This window comes from Sarcophilus harrisii, chromosome 1 (genome assembly GCF_902635505.1).
Source record: "Sarcophilus harrisii chromosome 1, mSarHar1.11, whole genome shotgun sequence".
Lineage (NCBI taxonomy): Eukaryota > Metazoa > Chordata > Mammalia > Dasyuromorphia > Dasyuridae > Sarcophilus > Sarcophilus harrisii.
The window spans coordinates 3017860-3032284 of NC_045426.1; the positions used below are offsets into that span (position 1 = coordinate 3017860).

Below are 14425 nucleotides of genomic sequence, written 5' to 3' on the forward strand. Positions count from 1 at the left end.
ATTCTTTAACTGTTTTTTTTAGGTTTGTTTATTTTTATTAAATAACTTTTTATTGACAGAACCCATGCCAGGGTAATTTTTTACATTATCCCTTGCACTCACTTCTGTTCCGATTTTTCCCCTCCCTCCCTCCACCCTCTCCCCAAGATGGCAAGCAGTCCTATACGTGTTAAATAGATTACAGTAGATCTTGGATACAATAAATGTGTGCAGAACTGAACAGTTTTCTTGTTCCTCAGGGAGAATTGGATTTAGAAGGTATAAATAACCTGGGAAGAACAATGCAAGCAGTTTACATTCATTTCCTAGTGTTCTTTCTTTGGGTGTAGCTGCTTCTGTCCATCATTGATCAATTGAAACTAAGTTAGATCTTGTCTTTGTTGAAGAAATCCACTTCCATCAGAATACATCCTCATACAGTGTTGAAGAAATCCACTTTAATGATTTCCTGGTTCTGCTCATTTCGCTCAGCATCAGTTCATGTAAGTCTCGCCAATCCTCTCTGTATTCGTCCTGCTGGTCATTTCTTATAGAACAATAATATTCCATAACATTCATATATCACAATTTACTCAACCATTCTCCAACTGATGGGCATCCATTCATTTTCCAGCTTCTGGCCACTACAAACAGGGCTGCCCCAAACATTTTGGCACATACAGGTCCCTTTCCCTTCTTTAGTATCTCTTTGGGGTATAAGTTCAGTAGAGACACTGCTGGATCAAAGGGTATGCACAGTTTGATAACTTTTTGGGCATAGTTCCAAATTGCTCTCCAGAATGGCTAGATGTATTCACAACTCCACCAACAATGTATCAGTGTCCCTGTTTTCCCACATCCCCTCCAACATTCTGCATTATCTTTCCCTGTCATTCTGGCCAATCTGACAGGTGTGTAGTGGTATCTCAGAGTTGTCTTAATTTGCATTTCTCTGATCAATAGTGATTTGGAACACTCTTTCATATGAGTAGTAATAGTTTTAATTTCATCATTTGAAAATTGTCTGTTCATATCCTTTTATCAATTGGAGAATGGCTTGATTTCTTATAAATTAGAGTCAATTCTCTATATATTTTGGAAATGAGTCCTTTATCAGAACCTTTGACCTTAAAAATGTTTTCCCAGTTTATTGTTTCCCTTCTAATCTTGCCTGCATTAGTTTTGTTTGTACAAAAACTTTTCAATTTGATATAATCAAAATTTTCAATTTTGTAGTCAATAGTGATCTCTAGTTCTTCTTTGGTCATAAATTCCTTCCTCTTCCACAGGTCTGAGAGGTAAACTATCCTATGCTCTTCCAATTTATTTATGATCGCATTCTTTATGCCTAGATCCTGAACCCATTTTGACCTTATCTTGGTGTACGATGTTAAGTGTGGGTGATTCTTTAACTGTTAAATCTTGGGTTATTTTGACTGTGACTTCACCATACTTGAATTGTTTCTTTCTGGCTGTTTGCAATATTTTCTCTTTGACCTAGAAGCTCTGTATGGTTATAATATTACTGGGAGTTTTCATTTTGGGGTCTCTTCCAGAAGGTGTTTGGTGGATTCTTTTATTTTCTATTTTTACCCTCTGTTCTAATTTTCCTGGATAATTTCTTGAAAGATAACATCTAGGCTCTTTTTTTGATCATGGCTTTCAGGTAATCCAATAATTTTAAAATTACATCTAATCTGGATCTATTTTCCATATCAGTTGTTTTTCCAATGAGCTATTTTACATTGTCTTCTATTTTTTCATTCTTTTGGTTTTGTTTCTTGATTTCTCATAATCAACTCCCATTTGTTCAATTCTAAATTTTAAACAATTATTTTCCTCAGTGAGTTTTTATATCTCCTTTTCCATTTGGCCAATTCTGCTTTTTAAAGCATTCTTTTCCCCATTAATTTTTTGTATGTACTTCATTTACCATTTGACCTAGTTCTGGTTTTTAAGTTGTTACTTTCTTTAGTATATTTTTTGTCTCCTTTACCACACTGTTGACTTGTTTTCAATGAGTTTCTTGCCTGACTCTCATTTCTTTTCCTAATTTTTCCTCTACCTCTTTAACTTGATTTTCAAAATCCTTTTTGAGCACTTCCATGGCATAAGGCCAATTCATATTTTTCTTGGAGGCTTTAGATGTAAGAGTTTTGTTATCTTTGTGTGTGTATTTTGATCTTTCTGGTCGCCATAGTAACTTCCTATGGTCAGAATCTTTTTCTGTTGTTTGCTCATTTTCCCAGACTATTACTTAACTTTTGACCCTTTGTTAGAGTGGGGCTTGATTCCAGAGTAGAAGGTGCATTGTCCCAAGCCTCTTTCTGCAGTTTTCAGAGATACTTCTAGAGACCTGTAAGTTTTTAGTTCTTCTAAGATGTTGTGATTTAAGCACAGGTATATTCCTATTCTCCTATGCTCTGGTCCATGAGTGACCACAAACACTCTTCTCTGGAAGGGCCTGCTTTGGCCATGAGCACTAGTATGCTAGTACTCTTCCTCACCCTGGAACTAGCACGCAGGATTGTGACTTAGATCTGAGTGTGGGTAAAGCCACAGAGTCCTGAGGTAGGATTTGAACTTAGGTTCTCCTGACCTCAGGGCCAATGCTCTATCCACTGTGCCATTCGGCTACCCCAGTTCTTATTTTTTAAGAGGTAATTTACCCCATTCTCCTTCTTCCTCCCCCCCCCATTCTTTTCACATCCTCTTATTTTTTATTGCTAGTAAAGAGAACCTTGTAATCTCCTTCTGACCAGTTGTTAGACCCCCTCACCATCTGGGGGCTGGGAGCTTCCAAAGCAATTGCTGGAACTGCGGATTCAATGACTCCCAAGGTCTGCTTCTGGTTTGCTAGGGCTAGAGCTATGCTGGCTCAGCCCGCACTCCACTGCATGTACTCCACTCTTGCCCAGATGTGTCAGGCCATTCCTGCCAACTTTCCAAGGGGTCTTTGTTATCTTTGACTGAGAGATCTGGAAACTGCCACTGCTGCCACTGATTCAGTCACCCCAAGGCTTGGTCCTGTTTGCTGGGGATGGATCTATGCTGGTGAATCCTGCGGATTTACTTCCACCTCACTCTGGTGCAACAGACCTTTTCTGCCAAACTTCTAAGTTGTCTTGGGCCAAACAATTATCTCACTCTGAATTTTTATGGATTTTGCTGCTCTAAAATTTGTTTGGAGTTATTATTTAAAAGTATTTGAAGAGATTTGGGGAAGAACTCAGGCAAGTCCATGCCTTTACTCTGCTTTCTTGGCTTTGCCTCCAGATGGAGTGTTTTGCATTAACAATAGTTAAGATTATTCTCAGTGGGCAGTATATGTTAAAGGGAGTAATATGTAATAAAGCTAGAAAGATAAGTTGGGAAGAGATATGAAAAGCTTTAAATATCAAATATATTTGGTCCTAGTGATAATAGGGAGCCACTGAAGGTTTACTAAACTGGAAAGAGAGAGACTTGCCTTTTAGAAAAATCTCTTGTAAATTTTGTGGAGGATGATTTGGAATGAAATGAAGCTTGAGACAAGATCATTTTAAAATCTACTGTATAGCATTAAATACAGAGGAAAAAATTAAGGCATAAATAAGTATAACATAATTCAAGAGGAAATAATAGAAATAAGCATCCCATTCCGTATAACTGCAAACTGCATAATACATGTGGGGAATTAATCTAACAATGCTCAAAAAAGACTTGCATAAAGTAAAATATAAAATGCTCTTTAAAGAAATAATAGCTTAAATATTTAGAAGAATAATCAGAGTTCATGGCTGTGCTGTGCAAATATAATGAAAATACTACCAAAGCTAACTTAAACTTTTGTTGTGATATAATCAAAGTATCGAAGGTATACTTGAGAAAACTGATAAATAACAAAAGTCATTTGGAAAAAATCTGGAGTATCAAGGAAAAATTGAAAAGAATAGGGACAGATTTTAAAGTATTTTATAAAGCAGCAGCCATCAAAACTATCTGAAAGACAAAAGGAAGAAAAAAAGAGGGAGAAAGGGACAGATCAATAAAACAAATGAGACAATGAATAATCAGATATAATGAGACTTTATAAACCAGAAATATTATTTAGAAAAGAATTCCCTCCTGAATGAAAAGAGACAAACAAATAAACACAAAAAACCAACTTTCTGAGAAAACCAAGAAAGCAGTCTGACTGAAATTAAGCTTGTATCAACACATTACACCATATTTCACAATACATTCCAAATGGACATTATCTTAAAATAAAAAAAAAATCATTAAAAGGAAGACACTCATGGCTATAGGTAGGAGCTGTATTCTTAACCAAATAAAGGAAAGAGGCAATAGCAAAAGATAAAACAAATGGTGTCTGGATGGGGCGAGAAATCTTTATTTAAAATTTCTCTGATTATGGTTGGGTATCTAAGATATGAGTAGTTGAGAAAAAGTAACTGGAAGTAAAATGAAGGAAGGAAGGAAGGAATGAAGGAAGGAAGGAAGGAAGGAAGGAAGGAAGGAAGGAAGGAAGGGAGGAAGGAAGGGAGGGAGGGAAGGAGTGAGAAAAAGGGAAGGAAAGGAAAGGAAGGGGAAAGGAAGGAAAGAATGGGGAAAGGAAGGAAAAAAAGAAGAAAGGAAGGAAAGAGGAAAGGAAGGAAGGAAACAAGGGAAAAGGAAAGGGGAAAGGAGAAGAGAAGAGAGAAAGAGAATACACAATCAAAAGCCAATTTCCAAATAGAGAAGTGGCCAAAAACTATGAATACCCATTTCTCAAAAGAAGAATGGCTAATTATTAAGAAGCAAATGAAAGGAGAGGCATTCTCAAAGGGAGGGTACTTGAAGAAGGGAAAGAACAACATAAAGCAAGCCTGGAGGGAAACTCAGGAGCAAAGGTAGTGGAACCAATGTACCAGACCTCAGGGCAGCCAATGAAGAGGCAAACAGCTGCGAGATGTGTCTCTGGATGATGGACATGCCCCACAAAATGTGCTCTCCTCAGCCTCATTACCACCACACCACTGCCATGTCGGGGTACCTTCTTCTCCCTTCCTGCCTCTTGGCCCCCCCCCCCCCCCCGTCTCATCATGCATTCAGAGCTGGTTGAAGGTCCTGATTCATGTCCCGGCAGCTCCTATTTGGAGCTTGACTTTGTACAGACGTGAACAAAAAAGAGGAACTCCCTGCTAATACTTACAATGTAACGACCGCTTTTTCCTCTCCACCTGCCCTCCACAGAATGTCTGCCATGGCCATGATGAGACAATTGTTCCGATAAGTTTCTGAAGGCTGTAGCTCCCTAAGAAGAGAAAAGCAAAGCAAATAGATTCTAAATCACATGAAAAATGTTCAAAAACTGAAAAAAAGCCTGAAAAAATGCTGAAAACTCCCTGTACCATAAAGTGAGGAATTTAATTCATTGCCCATCAAAGATTGTGGTGTAATTAAACCAACTGAGGTTTAAGTCAGTCAACATGAAGCAACTCGTGCATGTAAGTTTGGGAATTTTATTTCCTTTGAAGTTTGACACAAAGGACGACCTCTCAAATGTTTTCTTCATTTAGGCTGTTAATCACCACCCAGAAAATGGGCACTTCTGTAGGCACAGGAGCACACAAGGAACCACTCTATCAAAGAGAAGGTGCCAAAAGCTTGTCACACCTTGCTCCTGGAAAAGAGTATTACTTCTCAATCATGTCTGGAATCTTACTGCCCTTTTATAGAGTAATCTATCCAACAATTCCCTGGTATTTTTCTCATATGATTTTTCTCCTATGGTATTAAAAATAATATGCTGTTATTTGTAATGGCGGTAAACTAGAAGCCTGTAAAATCACAAATCAAGCAAGGACACCCATTATCACTTCCTTCTCCACATCACTGGGTGAGACTCAAACAGCAGTGGGTCCGGCTGGGGCTGATCAGACCATTATGAGCTCGGAGGGCTCGGCCACAGCTTGGGCCCAGATTGCCGCTGGACATGTGGGGTGGATTCTCTGACTTTGCGCCTCTCGCATCTCTGCTCAGCTACTTTCATTCTGTTTGCTGACAGAACACAGTCCCTTCTCTGAGGGGGGCCTGCCATGCTGGGAGGTCCTGTCCCCCGTCTCCGACGTCACACAACTGATTCCAAAGCTCCTGAGAGGCCTTGCCAGCGGGCCTCTATCGCCTTGGGCTCAGCTGCCAGGCGTTCCCACTCTGCTGCAGAGGGCACAACTCGGTGGGCTGGCCACATTGTTCTAATGCCGAATGTCTGCTTGCCCAAAAAATGATTATATGGAGAACTCACGCAGGGCAAGTGCCCACAAGGTGGTCAGAAAAGGTGATAGAAATGAGAATTCTATCTAAATTAATCTAAAACTATTCAGTGTCATGCCAATCAAAATACCAAAAATTATTTTACAGAGCTAGAAAAACTAATAACAAAATTCATCTGGAAAATCAAAACATCAAATATCAATAAAGGTAGGTGGCCTAATTGTATCAGATCTCAAATTGTACTGTAAAGTAGTTAATTATCAAAATAATCTGCTACCGGCAAAGAAATAGAGTGGTGGAATAGATTAGGTACAAAGTAGATCATATTAAATGATCATTGTAATCTACCACTTGATAAACCCAAAGATCCAAGTTTTTGAGACAAAAAAAAAACAAAACAAAAAAACCAAACCCCCCCAAAAAAAAAAAAAAAAAAAAAAAAAAAAAAAAAAAACCAACTTACGGGAAAACTGGGAAATAGTATGGAAGAAACTAGGAATAGACCAAAACAGTACAGCAAGATAAGATCAAAAAGAGGACACAATTTGTATATAAAAGGTGATATCACAAGCATATAAAAAGAGAGTGGAATAGTTTACTACTTAGATCCTTGGAGATTTAGGACCAAACAAGATATAGAGAACATTCAAAAATGTAAAATAGATAATTTTGATTAGGTAAAACTTTAAAGTTTTTGCACAAACAAAACCAGTGCAACCAAAATTGAAAGGAAAGCAAAAAACTGGGGGTAATTTTTTTTGCAGCAAGAATCTCTGATAAAGGCTTTAATTCTCAAATATGTAGAGAACTGAGTTAAGCTTTATAAGCATACAAGTTATTCCACAATTGATAAATGGTCAAAAATTATGAACAAGCAGTTTTCATATGAAGAAATTAAAGCTATCTATAATTATATGAAAAAATGCTCTAAGTGACTACTGATTAAAGAAATGGAAATTAAAACCAATCCAAAGTTACCAACTCACAACTCTCAGATTTGCTAATATTAACAAAAAAGGAAAATGATAAATGGTGAAGGGGAGGTGGAAAAATTGGGGCACTAATGCATTTTTGGTGGACTTGTGAACTAACAATTCTGGAGAGCAATTTGAAACCATAACACTGTGCATATTTTTTGACTCGGCAATGTCACTACTAGGTCTAAATCCCAAAGAGATTTTTATCAACAAGGGAAAAGAACCTATTTGCAGAAACCTATTTTATAGCAGCTCTTTTTATGGTGATAAAGAATTGAAAGTTGAGGGGTTACCCATCAATTGGGAAATGGCAGACTAAGTGTTATGTCAGTGTGATGGAACAATAACTATTGTGTTATGAGAAATGACAAGCAGGATGCTCTCAGACAACCTGTAAAGACTTAAAACAAACTAATGCAAAGTGACAGGACAACATTGTACATGATAACAGCAACACTGTACACTGCAGAATTGTGAATAACTTAGCTGTTCTCAGCAATATAATATTCAAAGACAATCCCAAAGGACTTATGAAGAAAAAATACTATTTGCCTCCAGAGAAAGCACTCGTGTTGTCTAAATCCAAATGGAAGCATGATTTTTCTTTCTTTTTCTTTTAATTCACATATTTTAAATTTAATATTTTCCACAGTTACATTTGAAACTTTTACATTTGTTTTTAAAACTTCTGAATTCCAGATTCTCTCCCTTATTCTCACCCCAACTCACATTAAGAAACCACATGAGAAGTTAAGCAAAATATTTCCTTAAAAATCATGTTGTGAAAGAAAACATAAATCTCCCATCCTAAAAAAAAAATCTTCAAGAAAAATAAAGTGAAAAAAAAAAAAAAACAAGAGAGGGAGAATCCTTCAATCTGTATTCAGACATAATCAGTTCCTTCTCTAGATATGGATTGGATTTTTCATCTTAAATCCTTCATAGTAGTCCTGAATTATTGTCCTGCTGGGAATAGCAAAGTCTTATGTAGCTAATCATCACAGAACATTGCTATTACTTTTGTTTACATTTCACTTTGTTTGAGTTCATGGAGGACTTTCCAGGTTTTTGTTTTGTTTTGTTTTGTTTTTACTGAAAGTATCTTGCTCGTCATTTCCATAGGATAATAATATTCCATCATAATCACACATCACAATTTATTTAGCCATTCCCCAATTGATAGATATCCCCTCAACTTTCAGTTTTTTCCCCTGAGAAGAGGGCTGGCAAAAATATTTATGTATATATAGTTTTTTGTTTCTTTTTCTTTATTGAGTCTTCTTGCATATTGTACATGTATAACCTAAATCTGATTACTTACTGTCAGGGACTGGGGAGGAAAAGGAGGGACAGCATTTGAACCTCAAAACTTAAAAAAAAACCAATAAATGTTAAAAAAAAATTTCCTTACATATAACTGGGAAAAAATAAAATAGTTTAAAAAGCAACAATAATGATGATGATGATGATAGTACGGTAAAAAGAGCTAAAGGTACAATAAGCTTGTAAAATACATGTAAATTACTCTTTTACATTTTAAAATTTTCAATTAAGCCTCAAGAGGCCTAGATGAAAGTAGAGTGTAAATCCCAGCCTACTTCTGTAAGGAGCAGAGATTGGGCCTTTAGCTTTAGTTCACTGAGGGCTTAGCCCAGGCCTCCTAAATCTTCCTGCCTTCTCTGTGGTTATCTCCAAGTCACCCCCTCTATAGCTTGCTTATAGATAGACACTTGTTTGCCCACTGTCTCCTCTCTCAGGTTCTGGGCTTCTCGAGATCAGGAACTGTCTTTGCCCTCCATTGCGTTTCCTGGTCTCAGCACAACCCCCGGTACATTTTAAGCATTTATCAAAAGCTTGTTGAGGTAGTGGAGGACAGTTTCCTGAAGCCATGTGATCACTGCAGAGATTTCACTTAGGAGCCTCCATACGTAAGTAAGTAGGGGGCCTGGACAACCCACTAGACATCACTGCTCCTCAAGTACTGCTCACCTGAGACCTTTTTTGCTAGTCCTGATGAGTCCCTACCTTCTCCATCAAAGGGCTCGGATCGGATCCCTGTCATTTTCTTGACATAATTCCAAACCACTTTCCAGAGCAGCTGGGCCAATGCTGAGCTCCACCAAAAGCACGGCCTCCTGGGGTCGAAGCTGCCTCGGAGAGGTTCTCTGTGCTCACTTCTCCCTTTTCTGTATCTGTTTCTCCCTCAAAATAATTCACCTCAGACTTGGGCCCCCTGTCTCTGGTGAGCTGTTGCCTGTTGCTTGCGTTCCGGAGGTGCAAGCCAGCTGGACTCCTGGGGGAGAGATGACCGCTTCTTCCTTCTGCCCTCTCTGACAAACAGTTTGGCTCCATTCTTGTCAGTCCAACACTGACTCTCCATGGTAGAGAAAACAAGCACTGAGCAGCCCTCGCTCTTCCATCCCACTCTATCCCACTGTCCCATGTGTCCCAAGGCAGAGGGGCCAGTCCTTTCTTCCTCCTTGGCTTACCCACAAGAGAGCTAATAGAGACAGGCCAGACAGACAGAGAAATCCCACTCTTCGGCCTCTCTGTAGCGTACATTAGGATCTTTAGTTCACTGTGAGCTTATCGTATGCACTTATAAGCTTAAATATCCCTAAAGCTCAAGTCTGAGCAAGTCTTTCCTGTGCTAGAACCTTCATGGGCTCCCCCTTGCCCTCAGGTGAAAATGCAAACTCTCCCTTCCCAACAAGCCTAGGCTGTACCCCAGCAGATCACCCTCCCCTTCACATTCTCAGTGCCCTGGACCAGCCTGGCTAGGCACTGTTTTCCCGAGCCAGGCTCTATCCTCTCCTAGGTTGGCTCCCAAGCAGGACAATGCTCAGTGCCCCTCCACGACTCTGATGAGGTTGGGAGAAGCAGAGGTCTCAGCCTTCGGTGACTGCCTTAGCCATTAGCACCCCCCACAAGCAACACGCAGTTTTTCTATACCCAGTAGTTAACTGTAAGTCCTGTATTTGCTGGTGGAAGGCAGGCCCTGGGGCAGGGACTGCTTCAGGTGGTCCCTCAGCGCATGGGCCATAATTCTAGGGGTGTTTCATAAGCGTTCGCTGACAGGACCCGACCCAGCAAGAACTAAATAAATCACTGCTGGACAGAAACCAGGTCACGCTCCCCTTCACCTCCACTGTTTGATCACACTGCCATCTATAACGGATCCTTTTTAGAGCATTCCCTGTTTCACTTCAGCCAGTGGAAAAATACACAGGGCTGTTCATCTGTCTGGTTACTTTCTCATCAAGAAAATGTTCTGCCCTGATGGAACAGGCTTGGATAGAGCCAGACACTTCTGCAAAAAGAAAAATATCTCCCGAGCCAACAATCCTTTATTTCAGCATGAACTCCCTGGGGGCAGCACCCCGTCCTCACCCTCTCCTGGCCCAGAATCCACTGCTGGTGAAAAGGATAAATCAACTAGGTGGGGACGCCGCTCTCTCCTGACCACACACACAGACACATCTGCTGATGGCCGAGGCGGCCTCCAAGATGGCCATCACTGAGCATAAATGTGCACACGCGTGCCTGCCTTCTCCAACAATTCTAGATGCAGGGGGTGTGCTCAGTACCTGGGCTTCTGGGAAAATGCCCACAGACTCACCGTCAAAAGCTGGGTGCCATGCTTAAAAAGTTATCAAACTGAACTTCCCCTTTGATCCGGCAGTGTTTCTACTGGGCTTATATCCCAAAGAGATCTTAGAGGAGGGAAAGGGTTAGGGTTAGGGTTAAGATGTTTGTAGCAGCCCTTTTTGTAGTGGCTAGAAACTGGAAACTGAGGGGATGCCCATCAATTGGAGAATGGCTGAGTAAATTATGGTATATGAATGTAATGGAACATTATTGTTCTGTAAGAAACGACCAGCAGGATGATTTCAGAGCGGCCTGGAGAGACTTATGTGAACTGATACTGAGTGAAGGAGCAGAACCAGGAGATCATTATACACGGCAACAATTAGACTACACAACAATCAATTCTGATGGATGTGGCTTTCCTCAACAGTGAGATGATTCAGACCAGTTCCAATGATCTTGTGATGAAGAGAGCCATCTACACCCAGAGAGAGACCTGTGGGGTCTGAGTGTGGACCACAACAGAGCATCTTCACTCTGTTATTTGCTTGCATTTTGTTTTCTTTCTCAATTTTTTTTCTTTCTTGATTCGATTTTTCTTGTGCAGCAAGATAATTGTATTGGAGTTAACATAGATTTTAAAACATTTAACATGTATTTGATTACTTGTCATCTAAGGGAGGGAGAAGGGGGAAGGAAGAGAAAATTTGGAACACAAGGTTTTGCAAGGGTCAATGTTGAAAAATTACCCATGCATATGCTTTGTAAATAAAAAGCTTTAATAAAAAATTTAGATTAAAATTAAAAAAAAGGCATTGATTTTGATTATACAGATGAGGCCATGAAAAATATCTTTCCATATTAGGTTACAAAAGAAAACACAAACAAAATAATAAAACAATAAAAATAAAGAATTTTTTTTAAAGTAAAAAAAAAAAGCTGGGGCCACTTGACAGGCAGCACATATTCTGTAAACACTTGTTAAATCCCTATTGTGTGGGAACCGGAAGTGCTAGAAGTTTGCATTATAGAGCTTCTAAAATGGATCCTTTGGAGAGGGGAGAGAAGAGGCAAAAAGAGGAAGACTTTGAGACAAGAACACAGCTCGCCGGGTCTCCACATAACAGGTCACATCCCTTGATGGGCACTTTACTTTTCCTTAAGTTGAGATCAAACCTTCCTGCCAAACCCAGTTTCCTAGCTGCTGCTTTGTGGAAAAATAGCCAAGTGAAAATTTTTTCCCTTACCCCCTATGTTGTCTACCCATGGTCCATTTTTTTTTAAACAATTACAACTTTTTATTGACAGAGCCCATGCCTGGGTAATTTTTTTACATTATCCCTTGCACTCACTTCTGTTCCAATTATTCCCTCCCACCCTCCACCCCCTCCCCCAGATGGCAAGCAGTCCTATACATGTTAAATAGGTTACAGTAGATCTTGGATACAATATATGTGTGCAGAACCAAATAGTTCTCTTGTTGCTCAGGGAGAATTGGATTCAGAAGGTAGAAATAACCCGGGAAGAAAAACAAAAATGCAAACAGTTTCCATTCATTTCCCAGTGTTCTTTCTTTGGGTGTAGCTGCTTCTGTCCACCCTTGATCAATTAGAACTGAGTTAGATCTTCTCTTGTCGAAGAAATCCACGTCCATCAGAATACATCCTCATACAGTATTGTTGTTGAAGTGTATAATGATCTCTTGGTTCTGCTCATTTCCCTCAGCATCAGTTCCTGTCAGTCTCTCCAGGCCTCTCTGTATTCATCCTGCTGGTCATTTCTTACAGAACAATAATATCCCATAACATTCATATACCACAATTTACCCAACCATTCTCCAATTGATGGGCATCCACTCAGTTTCCAGCTTCTAGCCACTACAAACAGGGCTGCCCCAAACATTCTTGCCCATGTTTTTCCTTTCCCTTTCCCTCCTTTAGTATCTCTTTGGGGTATAAGCCCAGTAGTAGCACTGCTGGATCAAAGGGTATGCAGTTTAATAACTTTTTGAGCATAGTTCCAGATTGCTCTTCAGAATGGTTGGATTCGTTCACATTCCACCAACAATGTATCAGTGTCCCAGTTTTCCCACATCCCCTCCAGCATTCCGCGTTATCTTTCCCTGTCATTCTAGCCAGTCTGACAGGTGTGTAGTGGTATCTCAGAGCTGTCTTAATTTCCATTTCTCTGATTAATAATGACTTAGAGCATTTTTTTGTATGACTAGAAATAATTTCAATTTCTTTACCTGAAAACTGTCAGTTCATATCCTTTGACCCATGTTCTGTTTTTAAATAACATGAAATCACTGGTGACCCCTGTAAGTTCTAGAACTCTCCTCAGTCACATTCATTCTTGACCAATCTTTTCCTTCTTGGAAGCACAAAATCTGGACTTAGAAGCCACGATGGTGATCCAAGTCTCTCTATGATTCATGTCTCCCAAACTACTGGTGATTCGGTTTCTGCTGGAAGGAACGAGCAGCTCACTTCATATAATTGCTAGGAATGTCTTGTGATGGGCTGTAGGTAAGTAAGGGATTAATTTCTGCCTTGATCATTCTATCATTCAGAAATTGGAGGCCCCAGCACTGGGATTCTAACTTGCTTAGACAAGAATGAGAACCACAAACAGTGACTTGCTAGGGATCAGAGAAAAAGGAGGTGGAATCGCTAAAGGAAGGGCCATCCCAACAAGATGGGGATTCTCCAGAACATCCTGACGATGAGCTGGAATCTGGAGAGGGGGATGTGACTGAAGGAGGCTTCCAACGAGCTCGTTAACCACGTGTATAAAAAATGGAAGATGGCTGCATGGTCCCAGGGACCTTCCCTCCAGAACAGACAGAGGGCTTAGGAGCACGCTTAGTTGGGAGAAGTCATGTATTAACCTTGAGGGGACCAAGAAAGTAATAGGGCAAGGAAGGGATAAGCTTATGGAGGCTGGATGGGGAAAAGAAAAGAGTTGAAGATGAAAGAAATGGTGACCATGAAGAACACAGGGAAACATCCTTCCTAAAGCAGGATGCAAAGGAAAGCAAGCAGTAGCAGGAGAATTCTGGGATATCACGACCCCAAAGGAAGAGAAACACTCTGGAAGCCAAACGTGGAGTCATCCCAGACCCCATGGCCAGGCTGCAGCTACAGGTGCCAGGGAGGCCATGGCTGGCGTCCCCCTTGTCTGGCAGCCTTTCTACCAGGGAAGGATGGACGGTGAGATGTCTATGATGTCAGAGGAATGGACACCAAGAGTTGCACTTTTTTAGAAATAAGAGGATGTTCCTTGTCTATGTCGAGGTCCAACATGAGGTAAAGGAGGGAGGAGAAGAGCGAGCCCTGCTGACAAGTGCAAATGACGGGGTTTCTGAAGCTGTGCCCGCTGGGAGCACGTGGGGCACTGCAGCCCAGGAGGAAGCCCATTTTTCAGCCAGCAGTGAGTAAGTGGGAGGCACCAAATTAGCTCTGGGGGATTGCTGAATGCACAGGGACTGAGGATGAGTCTTTCCTAATGGCCCTGCTCCCGAGTAACTGAGCCCAGGGCATCGGCCACGGCAGGAAGAGCCGTTCCTGGCTCTCCATTCTATGGGGCAGTGCCCGCCTTCCCTTGGCAGGATAACCCACTGCCTGCAGAGGAAGGTGCAGCCT

At 40.5% G+C, this 14425-nt stretch overlaps 1 protein-coding gene across 3 annotated transcripts in view; it reads right to left on the reverse strand.

Annotated features, from left to right (window-relative positions):
• The window catches only part of MINDY4 (MINDY lysine 48 deubiquitinase 4), a 97247-nt gene that overhangs the window by 30153 nt on the left and 52669 nt on the right, over positions 1-14425 (reverse strand). For all 3 annotated transcript variants that reach the window (XM_031951628.1, XM_031951621.1, XM_031951633.1), the window contains one exon: positions 5156-5257. In XM_031951628.1, coding sequence (XP_031807488.1) covers positions 5156-5257 — 102 coding nt within the window. The remainder of the gene's footprint in view (positions 1-5155; positions 5258-14425) is intronic.